This window comes from Catharus ustulatus, chromosome Z (assembly GCF_009819885.2).
Source record: "Catharus ustulatus isolate bCatUst1 chromosome Z, bCatUst1.pri.v2, whole genome shotgun sequence".
Taxonomy (NCBI): Eukaryota; Metazoa; Chordata; class Aves; order Passeriformes; family Turdidae; genus Catharus; species Catharus ustulatus.
Window position 1 is genome coordinate 3,210,598 of NC_046262.2, and position 13,663 is coordinate 3,224,260.

Below are 13,663 nucleotides of genomic sequence, written 5' to 3' on the forward strand. Positions count from 1 at the left end.
CTAATGGCTGCATTAGGAGTAGGGCAATGAACTGTGGATTCTCCATTTGCTGGAAATTAAGACAAAATGCAATATTAACTTCTCTATCCATGCCCAAGAAAAGGCGTGATGATGCCTAAATGACTTGGCTCAATTTCCAACAGTATAAAGATATCACCTTTCTGATCTGATTCAAATAGAAGCAAAAATATAAGTTGATAGAAAAACATGCTATTCTGACTTATTTATTCCGGTATTTTAAATCACTGCTCATTGCCCTGGACAATTTTGCATTTGCAAGACAGAATATTACACTAAAATCACTGAAGTATGCAGTACAAAATCTCATCTGCTCCTCAGCTATTCACTGTGCATTTGGTTTGCTCCTGCTACAGGGATGGGAGCATTTAAAAGAAATGAAGAATGAGGCTGAGGAAGGAACCCAGGAGTCTTGCTAGACTATACAGGCTGGTGCTACTTGTGTCCTCATTATTGCACAAGTGGTGGTGTGTGAATAAAATAGATTTGATGTGCCATGATATACAATCATGGTAAAAAAGCATTGGGAATGCTACAGCCTGATTACCACATTATATATTCACATTTGCAGCTACTTCTCCAATCAGGAAGAGAATTGGGTTAACATATTGTATGGCTTCAGAAGGAAGAAGATGGGGAAGAAACAGACAGGGTGGAGTGAAAACAGCATTACCTGCTTCAGATGTTGCTGATGATGAAGGTAGGAGAGATAATACTGGACTTGGCATTGCAACACTGTCAACAGCTGCTGGTTTCCTTCTGGTCATCACATTACAGGCAGAACTTTCCATTTTACCATGAAGTGAAGTCTGGTCTGCTTTTAAGTGGGAACCTGTAATTCCTGGGGAACAAAATTTGGATGAGTATTAGTACTGTAACATGTCTGGGGATATATCTGAAAAAAAAAAGAGAAGTCGGTTGCTGTCCTTGCTGCATTGATATATTTCCATATTTCCTGTAATACCGTCTTGATACTAGCAAAGGTTGTGATTGTTATTAATTTTTGATCATCTTGTTGAAGCGTGCACCATCAGTGGTCTCTATAAACAATGGTAAACCAATAAAACAGGCCACATTAGTACTTTTTCTTCTAAAAAAACATGTACACCCTGATACATGTATAAAGACAGATATCCTTCATAACTTTGTTTAGTGGGAATGCCTATGTATCATTTCCTGTGTAGTTCATTCTCCACTCATTGTTACATACTTCTCTGCTATAAACACCTGCCTTAGTGGGTGTTTCATCTGAGTAAGGAGCAAGTATCAGGAACAACCTCAATATGCAATTCCCATCCAAAGCACATTACATTTATTTTTCAGGAATTCCCTTCCTAATTAAATTTGCCTTGCAGCTCATCAAAGGGAAGTGAGTTAAAAAAAGAAAGAGTTCTTTGTCATATATCTTTCTACTGACAGTTTACAATGCAGAATAAACGGCAATAAAATGATTTTTTTTTTAATAAGTGGCAAAAAAATGCCAAAGAGGTTAAATATTCCAGAAAAATAAAAGTCATGCACTTATGGCTGGAAAATTCCTCCACCAACAGTGTTTCTCAAACACTCTTATCGTTTTTAACCATTTTGTTTGCTTGAAAACATGTGAAATTTAAACTGCTGGTATGGAAATTTGAAAACCTCTCCCAGTCTCAGTGATGTTGGACTTCAACATTATTAGGGCAGATATTCATTTACCAGAGCTAATCCTTCATAAATTCCTTCTTTTTTTCAGATCTCAACCTGCACAGGAGCCTCAGATAAAGTTCATCAGATTTTGACAACTAAATTATACAATGATTAAAAAAATTACAGAGCAGAAAAGCTTCTCTTGAGACACCTTGCCTATTTCACCTTGCTCAGGCAGGGTCATCCAGAGATGGCCCTGGACCACATCTGGCCAAATAAGAATTTCTCCAAGGAAGGAGAGTCCACAACCTCTCTCTACAACCTGTTCATACTCTCAGTAAATCTACTCTTCTCAGGAGTAACCGTGTTTCAGCTTGTGCCCATTGACTCTTGTCCTGCCACTGGGCAGTATTGAGAATAACCTGGCTTCATCCTCTCTAATCTTTCCCATCAAACATTTGCATATGTAGAAAAAATGCCCCTGAGCCTTCTCTTCTCCAGGTGGAGCATCCCATCTTTCTGAGCCTTTCCTCATAAGAGAGATACCCCAGATTCTTAATAATCTTTGTGGCCTCTCACTGGACTCTCTCCCGTATGTCCATAGCATATCAGCCACTCCTCTGAGTTCTGAAATTCTCCAGATTTTTTGAGGATGTTCTCTACCCCATCTCCCTGCTCATTAATTGACATATTAAAAGTTTTTAATCCCCATATCATGGGGTGCACCTCTACTGACTGGTCTCTAAGTGGATTTTGTGCTACCAATCACAACCCTCTGAGATCAGATAGTTTTCAGTTTGACACAGTGTTCATTCATCCTGCCTGTGTTTCATCATTTTGTCTACAGGCAGCTGAGAGAATTCAGTGGCAGAACTCTTGCTAAAGTCAAGATAAGAAACATCAGATTGGGGAGGCATGATTTCCCCTTCACGGATCAGCAATAACTACTCTTGGTCATCTTTGCCTCCTTCATATGTTTGGAAATGTTCATCACAATTGCTTGCTCCATCAAATTCTAGGGATTGAGGAGAGACTGAACAGCCTTGCTGCTTCCTTGCTTTTTCTTCTTGACCCTACTGGACTGATATTCCCTCTCTTCTAGCCCTCAGAAACCTCTCCAGTCACCACAACCTTTCAAAAACAACCAAGAGTAGCCTCAAAGTGATGCCAGGCAGATCTCTCAGCACCTTTGGGTACATCCTGCCAAATCCGATGGATTTATGCATGTTCAGTCCATATAACTGTTCCCTAATCAGATCTACCTCCAAGAACAGGTTTTCTTTCCACACCAGTCTTACAGGCCTGGGATTCTCAAAGGCCAGTCTTACCAGGAGAGATCAAGGCAAAGAGGACAATCAGTCTTTTGCTGATTTTTTCAGCCAGGGTCTCTGATTCATTTAACAAGGGGTCCATATTTTCCACAGGCTATTTTTGTCTGCTTTAGGTACCCATCAAAACATTTCTTGTTGATTGCTTGTTTTGCCCTAGAGTCAGTTCCAGATGGACTTTGCCTTCCTAAGCCCATCCCTGCATGCTTGAACTTTGTGGCTCTAGTTCTTTGGGTCACCTGCTTCCACGTCTCTTTTGCTTCCCTTTTGTACCTGAATCACTCAGGAGCTTCTTGGTCAACCATGAGAATCTCCTGAGATCTTTGCTGAGTTTGATTTGCCACTCTGATCTGGTCTCTCCAATGTTCCTGATCCAGGCCAGCAGCAAACCTCCTGGCACAGCAGGTGAGGTAAGCAGGTGGGGGCCCTTATCCCCTGCAGCACTGAATCCCCTTTTCACCCCTGGATAGCACCTGGTGGTTCCTCAAAGACTTTCCACTGGTGGTCTGACACCTACAGCTACAGAATCATCAAGAAAGATTCCTAACATCATCAATTCCCCCACTGCCAAGACCACTGACCCACGCTCCCAAGTGCCAACTCCAACACTGCCCCTGGGAGCCTGAGTCAGGCTGGACAGCCTTTTCTGAGAATAAAGTTTAGTTAATGTACAGTTTAAACCTCCCCTGGCACAGTTTTCCTCTTGGTCTATCCCTTGTTCCCTGGGAGTAGAGTCCACCTGGCTGCACCCTCCCGTCAGGGAATTGTAGAGAGTGATAAGGTTCCCCTTGAGTATCTTTTTCTCCAGACTGAGCCCCCCAGCTCTCTCAGCTGCTCCAGACCCTTTTCCCTTTTGTGTCTCTTCACTGTGCACAGCTTCTCCATACTACAACCAAAAATTCTTTATATTTGCTATTTGGAGCTGCTATGAACCATCCATATGAACTTGTTTCTGGCCTATAAAATGAGAAGTATCAGCAGATTCTCAGGTTGTGTCAGAAACTGTCGAAGAAATCTATATCAGCTTCAGGCACAGAAATGCTACAGTAAGAGGAGTCTGGAAGATGGTGCTACAGAATGGGCCAGTTTGGGATAGGATCCTGATGAAACCCTGACCTGGTATCAGCTAGTGGATTTGAGGGAGGCAAGAAAGGGCAGAAATGGTCATAAGTGAGACAGCGTTACAGGTCACAGCTTGGTGGAGATAAACAGAGCAGTCTCTGCCTATTAGACCACACATCTTTCCAGAACCTCAAATCTAGTACTAAGCATCTCAAATTGTATCCATTAAACTTCAATCTCTCTCTGCTCGGCTTCTCTAGTGCAAATGAGAACAATAATATACCCCTCATCTCAAGAGCAGTGCTGTGAAAATAAAATTATCAACATTCATGAAACATTCATCTATTCATACCAAGGCTTAGAAATGTGGAATAAATGAGACATGATGTCACGCACTGAATAGCAAAAGGAAAATCCAGCTCCCAAATAGCTGTTCATTAGGTGAGCTCAATATATTGAATAAAGCAGTGTCCCATAGAATAAGTGATATTTGACTAGGTAATTACCCTTTGGAACTGTGTGTATGCACACCTGAGGTTTCACCACTACACAGTGCTTGGGTTTGTGCCTTAACAATATTAATTCATGAGTGTAGTGGGTGCACAAGGAAAGTGCACATGTGGGTGCATGTATCAATACACACACACATATATGCATGTGCATATGGTACATAATAATGCTAACAACCTCATAAATTCAACATCTGGTTCTAATTAAACTGAAGGGCCTATATAAAGAGCTGTATGAAAACATGCAGCTGTAACCTGTTGACCTCTATTGATAAAAAAAGAAAAAAGTCTGTGAAGCTGTGTTTCAACATATCAAGGGACAATCATTCATTTTTTCAAAGGTAATCCCCCACAAACCACTTATCCTCTCAAATCTCTACCTGCACACAGTGTTTGCATTAGGGACCTTGATTTATGGATCCCCACTCCTTGGATGGAGAGGCCAACTTCCTGTTGCCGTGGTTACTTAGATCTTGGTTCAAGGTTAAACTACTCCCAAATCAAAATCAGTGGCAGGCACAGCATCTAACAGCCAGGTTATTGACTACCCTAGGATGCTTAAAGGTCAAAGACCAAAGTGCTGCTCACTGCCTTTGGGGTGAGTCAATATTTTCAATATTTTTATTCTGTTTCTTCTGAAGAAGTAGTTGCTGCTCAATTACCACCTATCTGGGTTTAGCAAGGTCATACAAATCATTGAGGAAAGCCCTCCCCCTACAGAAGAGATACAAATGTAATGAATTACTTCAAAGTCTACATGGCCCAATTGCAGCTCATCACCGGTGAATCATGGGTTCAGACATATGTCTCTCGTTTTAGGAGCTTTTTTTCTTCAGCCTGTATCCCTCACCTCACTCAAAACCTCATCTATACTGAGGAAGAAGAGTAATTTGTGGATCTGGAGCAGTCAATAAGGGAGAACCATCAGTTTTCTTCCATGGATATCAGAATGCAAACAGAATTTCAGAGGCATTGCTGGAAACACTGAGCTGCAGCAATTTGCTCACAAGGCACTGATGCGTGCTGCAGTAATGGAATGTGCCCTTCAGTGGATAGACCTCCTGGTCTGCTATCACCACCTCTCGTTGGACTTTTTCTTCTCACTTGGAGTGCTCTGCTCAGAAGGCCCTAGGTAAGAGAAGGTCCTAGTTCAACCCATCTATGCATCAGGTGAAAATAAATAATTGGCAACACCATCACAGAGAAGTAAGAGTTTAAAATTTACTCATTCATTGTATCAGTATATTTTAGCCTTTGCCGCTAGCCCCTACCTTCTGTGAGAGCAGGAGCACCTTTGCTATGGAGAGAGGCTGAGAAGAGATGAGAGTTGCTCAGACTGGAGAAGAGAAGGTTCTGGGGAGACCATAGAGCCCCTTCCAATATTTGAAGGAGCTTAAAAAAATTCTGAAGAGTCACTTTTTTGGCACTGCCAGAGAGTGGTAGGACAAAGAGGAACTGATTTAAATTCCAAGAGGGGCATTATAGATATTACAAATAAATGCTTCCCTGTGAGGGTGGGCAGGCCCTGGCACAGGGTGCCCAGGGAAGCTGTGGCTGCCCCTGGATCCCTGGAAGTGCCTCAGGCCAGGTTGGATGGGGCTTGGAACAACCTGGGATAGTGTAAGGTGTCTCTGACCATTGCAGAGGAGTTGAAACAAGATGGTATTTAAGGTCCCTTCCCATCCAAACCATTCTGGGATTCTATGATGTATCCTCTTGGCCTGATTCTGACCTTATTTATCACTTATTTGTTAATCTTCGTGCATTTCCTCCAAATTAGAACCCTTTTCATCCCATAGCTTAATTCCCCTGAGTCCTACTGGTAGCACAGACAGCACCACATGCACATGCAAGTGAACAATGGGCAGCAAAGCAGGAAGGAAATCAATTATTATGTATATAATGAGAAAGGGCACAGGGAAAGGACAGCTTCAAAAGCTGAGGCAAACACAAATGAGTTTATCAAGAGCTTAAAACAGTGATGGCATGACTATAAAGAAATAATAACCGTAATCATGAGTAAAAAGGTGATTCAAGAGAAGCACGATTTTAGTTCAGGGCAAGCTGGCAGAAAGCTTGTGTAGGAGGGTAGACAATGCTGACTTGAAAATGGCCTTTATCTAAAGATTTAAAGCATTTTTCATCCTCTGGCTAAGCAACTTGTGAGCTCCAACTGGTATTAATATATTAATTTTGAAGACCTGGTAATTATTGCCACTATTATTAAGTGCTAACTTCTCAAGAAATGTGGTCGAACTGCATTGTGCTGGGCTCTGTACAAATGGAATAATTTACACGCCTTGTTTTACTGTTAAATCATGATCACCCTGCTTATTGCATTCATCTTTTGTTTTCTCTCATCGTGTACTTGCACAAAAAGACTCTTGGACAACGTGCACCTTTTCTTCTTTAATCTGTGTACAGAATCTAGCACAATGTGCACCCAGGCTGGAACTCAAAGTGCCAGCCCAAAAGAGATAATAAATGTTAATTTGCCATTGGAAAACATAGAAAAATCAGCTGATAAAAATCGATCTCAGTGAAGCTTCTGCTAGGAAATATTTTTCTTCAGAGAGTTCATTGGATTGGATTTGTACTCCCCACAGATTTCTGGAAATCCAGAGCTATACTTAAATTGTTTATGCGTCTGACCATTGTTATTGGAAAACTCTTGCAGATGTTTTTTTTCCTCCCAGTGTCTTTGCACAATGAAGCTACGCAATGCAGCTGTACAGGAATGCACGTCTAAACATGTAGTTAGTCATAGTATTTGCATTTTGATAACTTCGGAATAAAGAACCAGAAGAAACCTCATATCTTGGTGAATCTTTTCTTAAGGCTGGTTTTAAATAAATCAGTCAAAAGTTTGGCATTGCATCATATTCCAGAAGGGAGAACTGAATTACTATGTGATAAATGTAGTTAAGGAAAGTAATTATTCTTCTTAAAGTAATATTATTACCTTTCTAACTTATGGAAGTAATTTCCCTGGATTCTATTTGACGTGTATTATCATTTAAAATAACTGTACTTTCTATGTAAAGCACTGCTTTATGACTTTAAGTCCTTTTATCTTCCTCCCTTTTCCACCACCACATTAAAAACTTCAAATTCCACCTTTTTTAAGAGGGATTTTCTATTTTGCAGAATGTGTCCCCCTGAATAAAACCAAGTGCCTGTGGAATAATAATACAAAAAAAATTACTCCCATTGCCAATAGGCAAAATTTTAAGAGATGAAGTCTGCTTTATTTCACTCTAGCTATTTTCCTACTTTTTTTTTTTTTTTAATCAGAATAGCTTTAGAGAAGGAAAGAGGGAGACTGAGAAAGCCATCATTAGATAGATCTTCTGATCTTTATCTCCAGTAGCACAGTCAGAAGAGCTAATACTATGATGATAGCTTTGAAATCTCTTAGGAATTGAATAAAAAGAAGTGATAGTGATGAACTCCCAGCTAATAAACACAGAGTGCTTATTTCTGCAGAATGATCAATTTCCAGATGTCCTGAGGCTTGTCTGATACAGTTGATTTACTCATTCTCCCTCACTTCACTAATAAAGCTCAAGTCCTACATCAGATTAGAGAAGAGCCAGATTTCTTAAAGGGGCAGGAGGAGGGCTGGCATCATGGCACACAAATGCTGGGAGACACACTAATCTCTTCTGCCTCCTCCTATAAACACCAAGCTGTCTTAAACAGCTGCCTTCCTCTGCTGAAATCATACACTTTATCCGCTTTGGGTTAGTACAGTAATGCAGACAATTAATTTGTTATCTTGTTAGTGGAAATTTAATGCAATGATCTAAAAGAACTCTTACATATTGTGATAAACTTTAGTGCCTCCAGGGCACTTCTCCTCCATAGGACTCATTTCACATCCCATCCATTATGTAAATGAGATGTGGAAATAGTTTAGTTCCCCTAATGTATTTGTACACTGATGGATTGCACAAAGTCAGCCCTACTGAAACTAATGAGGTTAAATGCATCTTGCCATTCCTTTCTACTTGGGTGAATCCGTGCCTGTGTTCAAGAGATGCAGTGTGAGTCTTCCCTTCTTTATGAAGATAATTGTGTTTCCTGACAGGGAGCACAGTGGTAACTGCTGCAATACCTGAAGCCTGGCAAGGCATCTCTTCAGCAAGCAGAGCAACTGCTGTGGCTCTGTGCAGATGTGGGATTGTCTGGGGAGGCTTCAGATCCTCTTCCAGTGTGGGGACAAGGGTGCCAGGGCCATGTGGAGCTGCATGTAATGACATGCAGTATTTGACAACTATGTAGTTGTCAGCATCATCAACGAAAGGATTAGACCCCAGGAGAACAGGGTAAGAAAACATCATTTTTCTGATCATCAGGAGGAGTCCCAAGACTCCATTGCTCAGCCATAAAATGTAGGTAAGAATTTCTTCCTAATATCTTGTTTTACCCTGCACTCTGTCAGTGTGAGGCCATTCCACCTTTGTGTTATCACTACAGACCCTTTCCAAGATCCTTCTCCAGCTCTCTTGGAGCCCCTTTAGGTGCTGGAAGGGCCTCTAAGGTATCCCTAGATTCTTCTCTAGGTAAACACCCCCAGCTCTTCCAGCCTGGCTCCAGAGCAGAGAGGTTCTATCCCTCTGAGCACCTTTATGACTCCTTTGGACTTCTACCAACTCTTTCTAGTGTTGGGGGCTCCAGAGCTGGACGCATCACTGCAGGTGGGGTCTCATCACAGGAGAGTAGAGGTGGAGAATCCCCAACTTCTGCCTGGAGCTGTAGCCTAAGAGGATGATCAAGTTGAATTTTTAAAGAGCAATCTCCTGTCTTTTTTTCTATATTTGTGGTGAATTAGACTTCCTGGCAGATGCAGTCTTGCTCTTCTTTGCCCTTTGGTTTTGCTTTGGATTTTCTCTTTCCTGTACCAGTACAGGAAGAATCACAGACCTTCTTCCTTCTCTGCATATTGCCAGGGTGAGTCAGGAGACTGAAGGATAAGGGATATGCATCCCCAGTCACTGGAGATGAAGTCTGTGTGCCTGCAAGCTCAGTCTTTAGTGAATTCCAAGATGAACACTTAATGGAGCTTGTGGGAGCAGTTAACAGCCCAGGGCAGTCATGCAGGTGACTGTAAAAGTCCTGCTGCCCTGTTCCCTCCAGCCCCACTGTGTGCCCTTTCCAGGTCCCCAGCCCTTCAAACAGGGTGGGACTGGGATTCCAAAATATCATGGAAGAAGCCATCAATTTAATCTTTTTTTTTTTAAATGCCGGAAAGTAATGAACATGTGAAATTAGGATTTTCAGTGGAAGTTGGATCAAAGCAAAAGAACACAGTAGTTATATGTGGATGACAGCAATAAATAAATTTAATCAAAGGAAAACTCGAGGGGTCAAAAGACTAATTCAGAGTCAAAGGCTCTGGGTTCCCAGGCCTTGTGAACAGAGTTTTAAGGTAAAGGGTCCAGAATCAAAAGCTTTTCCTGCTCAGAGACTGAAAATTAAAGTTGAACAAAAAATTAAAGTTTACAGTTGTTGAAGATGTACAGAATCAGGAGGGACAAACAGAGACTGACAGGGTTGTAGAAATTAAGTTTGCTGTTAAATATCTCAGCAAATGAATAATTTAATACACAATGATGAAGAACTAAATTCTCTCACAGAGGGTAAAAATTAAATTCTGTGAAAGAGGTGAAATGAAAAAGCATTGTTTGAGGGAGGATGGTTAGGTGGAAAAGGGAGACAAAGGGCTCTTTTTAAAAAAAAACATGAAAAGCCATTAGGTGCATTGAGGGGCAGAAATGAAAAGATCTCCAGGTAGGATCAAGGAACTATCCAGAAGAAGTAGTCATTCCAAGATGAGCTGTCACAGTGGATGAGGATTTGCTCACTGGAGAGAAGGAAAACAGAAGACAGGATTTCTTTTTAAGAACACAGCTGAGGAAAGACAGATGGGGAAATTTCAGTCTGTAAGTAATGAGAAAAGTCAAGGGTGGTATTTTGAGTTGTTGTTTTTCTAAACAACAGGGATGATCATTTTAAAATGTGGCAGATAGAGCTGATATCCCCTAGGCAAGTAGGGTTGGGAGCAGTTTGTATTTATCACAGATTAAATGGGACACTGGCAGCTCTGGTAGGAGAGTGCTGGCATGAAGCATAGCCAGAAGAGTCAAGTTGCCAGTGGGGAGAGGACAAATGATGCACAAGGGCTGGGCTGGTGTAACGATGGGAGTCATTTTTCAGGCACATCCATGGCACAAAATGTGATGAAAACTAAGGGAAGCTATCAAAATAATTAGCAGAAATCTTGCTGAATGAGTTCAGATGAGACCTTCACTAAGGAAACACAGTGTTCCTACAGAAACAGCTTCATTCTCTCTGTGCATGCATTAGCATAAGGAAATGTATGTTTGCTGCACTAATTCAGCTGATATATTTCTGTTGCTAACATAAATGTTATATTTGCACTACACCAACTTAAGCAGTCCTGCAGTGATGTCTGTGTTAGAGAAGTAAACTGTGCCAGAGATGTCGCTCAAACCCAAAAATCCACCTGGTTTCAAAAAAGGAGAAGAAGAGAACCAAGGGAGCACCTCCACCATGGAACTTAATTCACTAATGTCAGAACTGATCCCCCAAGGGCTCCACACCTCCCTACTCCCTGCAGCTGCAGGTGAGGGTGGCTGAGAAACCACAAAGTTACTGGGGACAGGTGGGGTGAGGATAGGCAGAAAGTCAGAGGGCTGACAAAAGCATCCAAAGCTGCTGATTTCTAAGTCAGCATTTTCCCTGCTGGGCAGGGCAGCAGAGCAATTTCATTTTTCTTCTTTGTCTGTAATAAGCTGTGCCACAGTTCATACAATCAGAAATACTCTGAGTATGACATGCATTTGAAGTGAAATCTCAGCACTTAATAGGAGTCTCCATGGACCCTGCAATCTAGAAGAGGTAAAACTCCATTGTAACAGAGGCCTTTTTATTTTTAGAAGGTCTCATGTTGGCTTTATTTTAAAATCCGAGCCCATTCACCCCACTTTACTGCTGATTTATCATTAAATGAGTGCTTTCTTTATCAGCAATGGAGATGAAAAATAATGCACACTGGCAGTGAATCTATTGTTCTTCTTCTTTATTTCAGATCAGTAGATAAGGGATGTTTTTCTCACCTTTCATGAAGAAAAGTACAGTAATTGACTTTATTAGGAAAACTGAAATCTGTTTAAATAGATGCAGAGGAAAGCTCATGAGTATTATTGACTATTAAACTCAGCACCAAATAAGTTAAACAGCATTTGAAAACTACTAAAATATGTGAAAATTATCAAAGACAGTACAATGTTTGGTTTTATTTAAATAGTTCAGTCTTCCTATGAATAGAGAAAAGACAGTCAGATAGGAAAATCAGAATTTTCCTTGAAGTGCCTTCTTTTGCTTTTGTCCAGTTAAAAAAACCCAGTGACACACTAATGTTCTGATATGAACCTTAGTGTAAAATCTTCAGTTTTACATTCTTTTAAAAGGAAAATTCCGAAGGAAATACTTTACCCAGAGTGTTTTTCATTAGAATTCTTGCTGGAGACTGCTTCCTACAACAGTGGAAGAAGGATGGCAGAGAGACCACATATAATAAGGTCAGAGAGTGCCTCTGTGGAGCAGAGACACAAGCAGGGATATGACTGATGGAGAAAAGGTTAAAGAGGTGAAGAGTGAGAAGTGGAATGAAATAGGGAAATAGATGGAAATAGGAGACAAAGAATAGATTGGAAAGAAGTTGGAGGAGGGAAATCACTTATTACAGACATGTGTGAGAAGCAGATTGACAAGAACCAGAAGAAAGAGCATACATGGAAAAGCCTAAATGTGCTTAAGCACAGACATTTGGAGTTATGCTATCAACTTTGGGGTTGCACATCTAAGCTTGAGTCACTCTAAATTTGCAGAGAGCTTTTCTTCATGGCTTTGGTGCAAGCTTGTCTTCAGTTTTCACATTTACTGGAGCCAAAAGAGAGTATTTTAGGTTCTCCAAGCAGTGAACTGCTCTCCCCATAGCCTTGTACGCTTATTTTATAGCACCAGGCAGACAAAATACAGACTGGTGGATCAGGGTAGGAGTATGTTCCCTTTAAGCATCCTCTCTGAAAGAACATCACGATGAAGCAAAGATAATGCAAGCAAAGCTTTTTTTTTTTTTTTTTTAATTATGACTCCTTTCCTGGGATGGCAGAATTTTATTGTACAAAAGCAAAGATGGAACAGAGACAGAATCTGCTGAAATTCTGGCCCTCACTGAGAGTTTGGTCAGGTCATAGCCCTATGGAAAAAACAACGAATGTCAGGAAACTGACAAGCACAAGTTCTCCAACCTTTATGCCTAAAATTAGGTTAGTAGTGTACTTTCTTTGTTCAGGACTCTGTGTCCTGAACAGTACAGACTGACATGAGGATAGGTCTCAGTTTCAGACAATTGTTTGTAAAAGCTGGCCTTGGTAAGCTTTGCAGAAAATATAGAATTCTGGAAAGAAGAAATCTAAAGGGACTTTATTTAGCAGTTTGGGTGTAAAAAGGAACTCAGGCCTTGTTTGTTCCTACTGGGACATGTGCCCAGGAAAACAGCTCAATCAAATTCAATGTTTTGAATTTTCTCTTCATAAACAAATCTTTGGATTTGTACTTAACACCCTCCTGACAGTGTTCTCTTTTAATAACAAAGGGAATAGTGGGTTCATCTCACTTTAGGTGGCAGCAACTCATGTTTCTACAAGAGAGCTATGTATTTAAAGCTACAAAGATGAAATTAGTGCAGTCAGAAGAGTGGAGTGGGCGTTTCAGCTGAAAAAGTGGGGCCTACTTTAGTGCAAGATTATTTATGCTCCAGGCTCCATTAGGCAAACTTTCACAGACCATAATGAAAGCTGAGAAAACTAACTCAGGCAGCAATCTTACGCTGTGCTTATCCAGATTTGGGTGAGAGCAGCCATCCTCCTCCTGAAGCTCTGTGGCCAAATCACCACTCAAGTGTAAATTCCTCCCACTCAAAAGGAGAGGCTCAAATGTGGGTGGTGCATCTCTGGGCCAGGAGTCTGAAGTCTGTGCAGGCACCTGGTTGTATTTGAAATGCCCTGAGGTATTTGAAACATCCGAGGG

At 41.1% G+C, this 13,663-nt stretch overlaps 1 protein-coding gene across 3 annotated transcripts in view; it reads right to left on the reverse strand.

Moving 5' to 3' along the window:
* The window catches only part of SETBP1 (SET binding protein 1), a 268,383-nt gene that overhangs the window by 10,431 nt on the left and 244,289 nt on the right, over positions 1-13,663 (reverse strand). For all 3 annotated transcript variants that reach the window (XM_033085651.2, XM_033085649.2, XM_033085650.2), the window contains one exon: positions 692-859. In XM_033085651.2, coding sequence (XP_032941542.1) covers positions 692-859 — 168 coding nt within the window. The remainder of the gene's footprint in view (positions 1-691; positions 860-13,663) is intronic.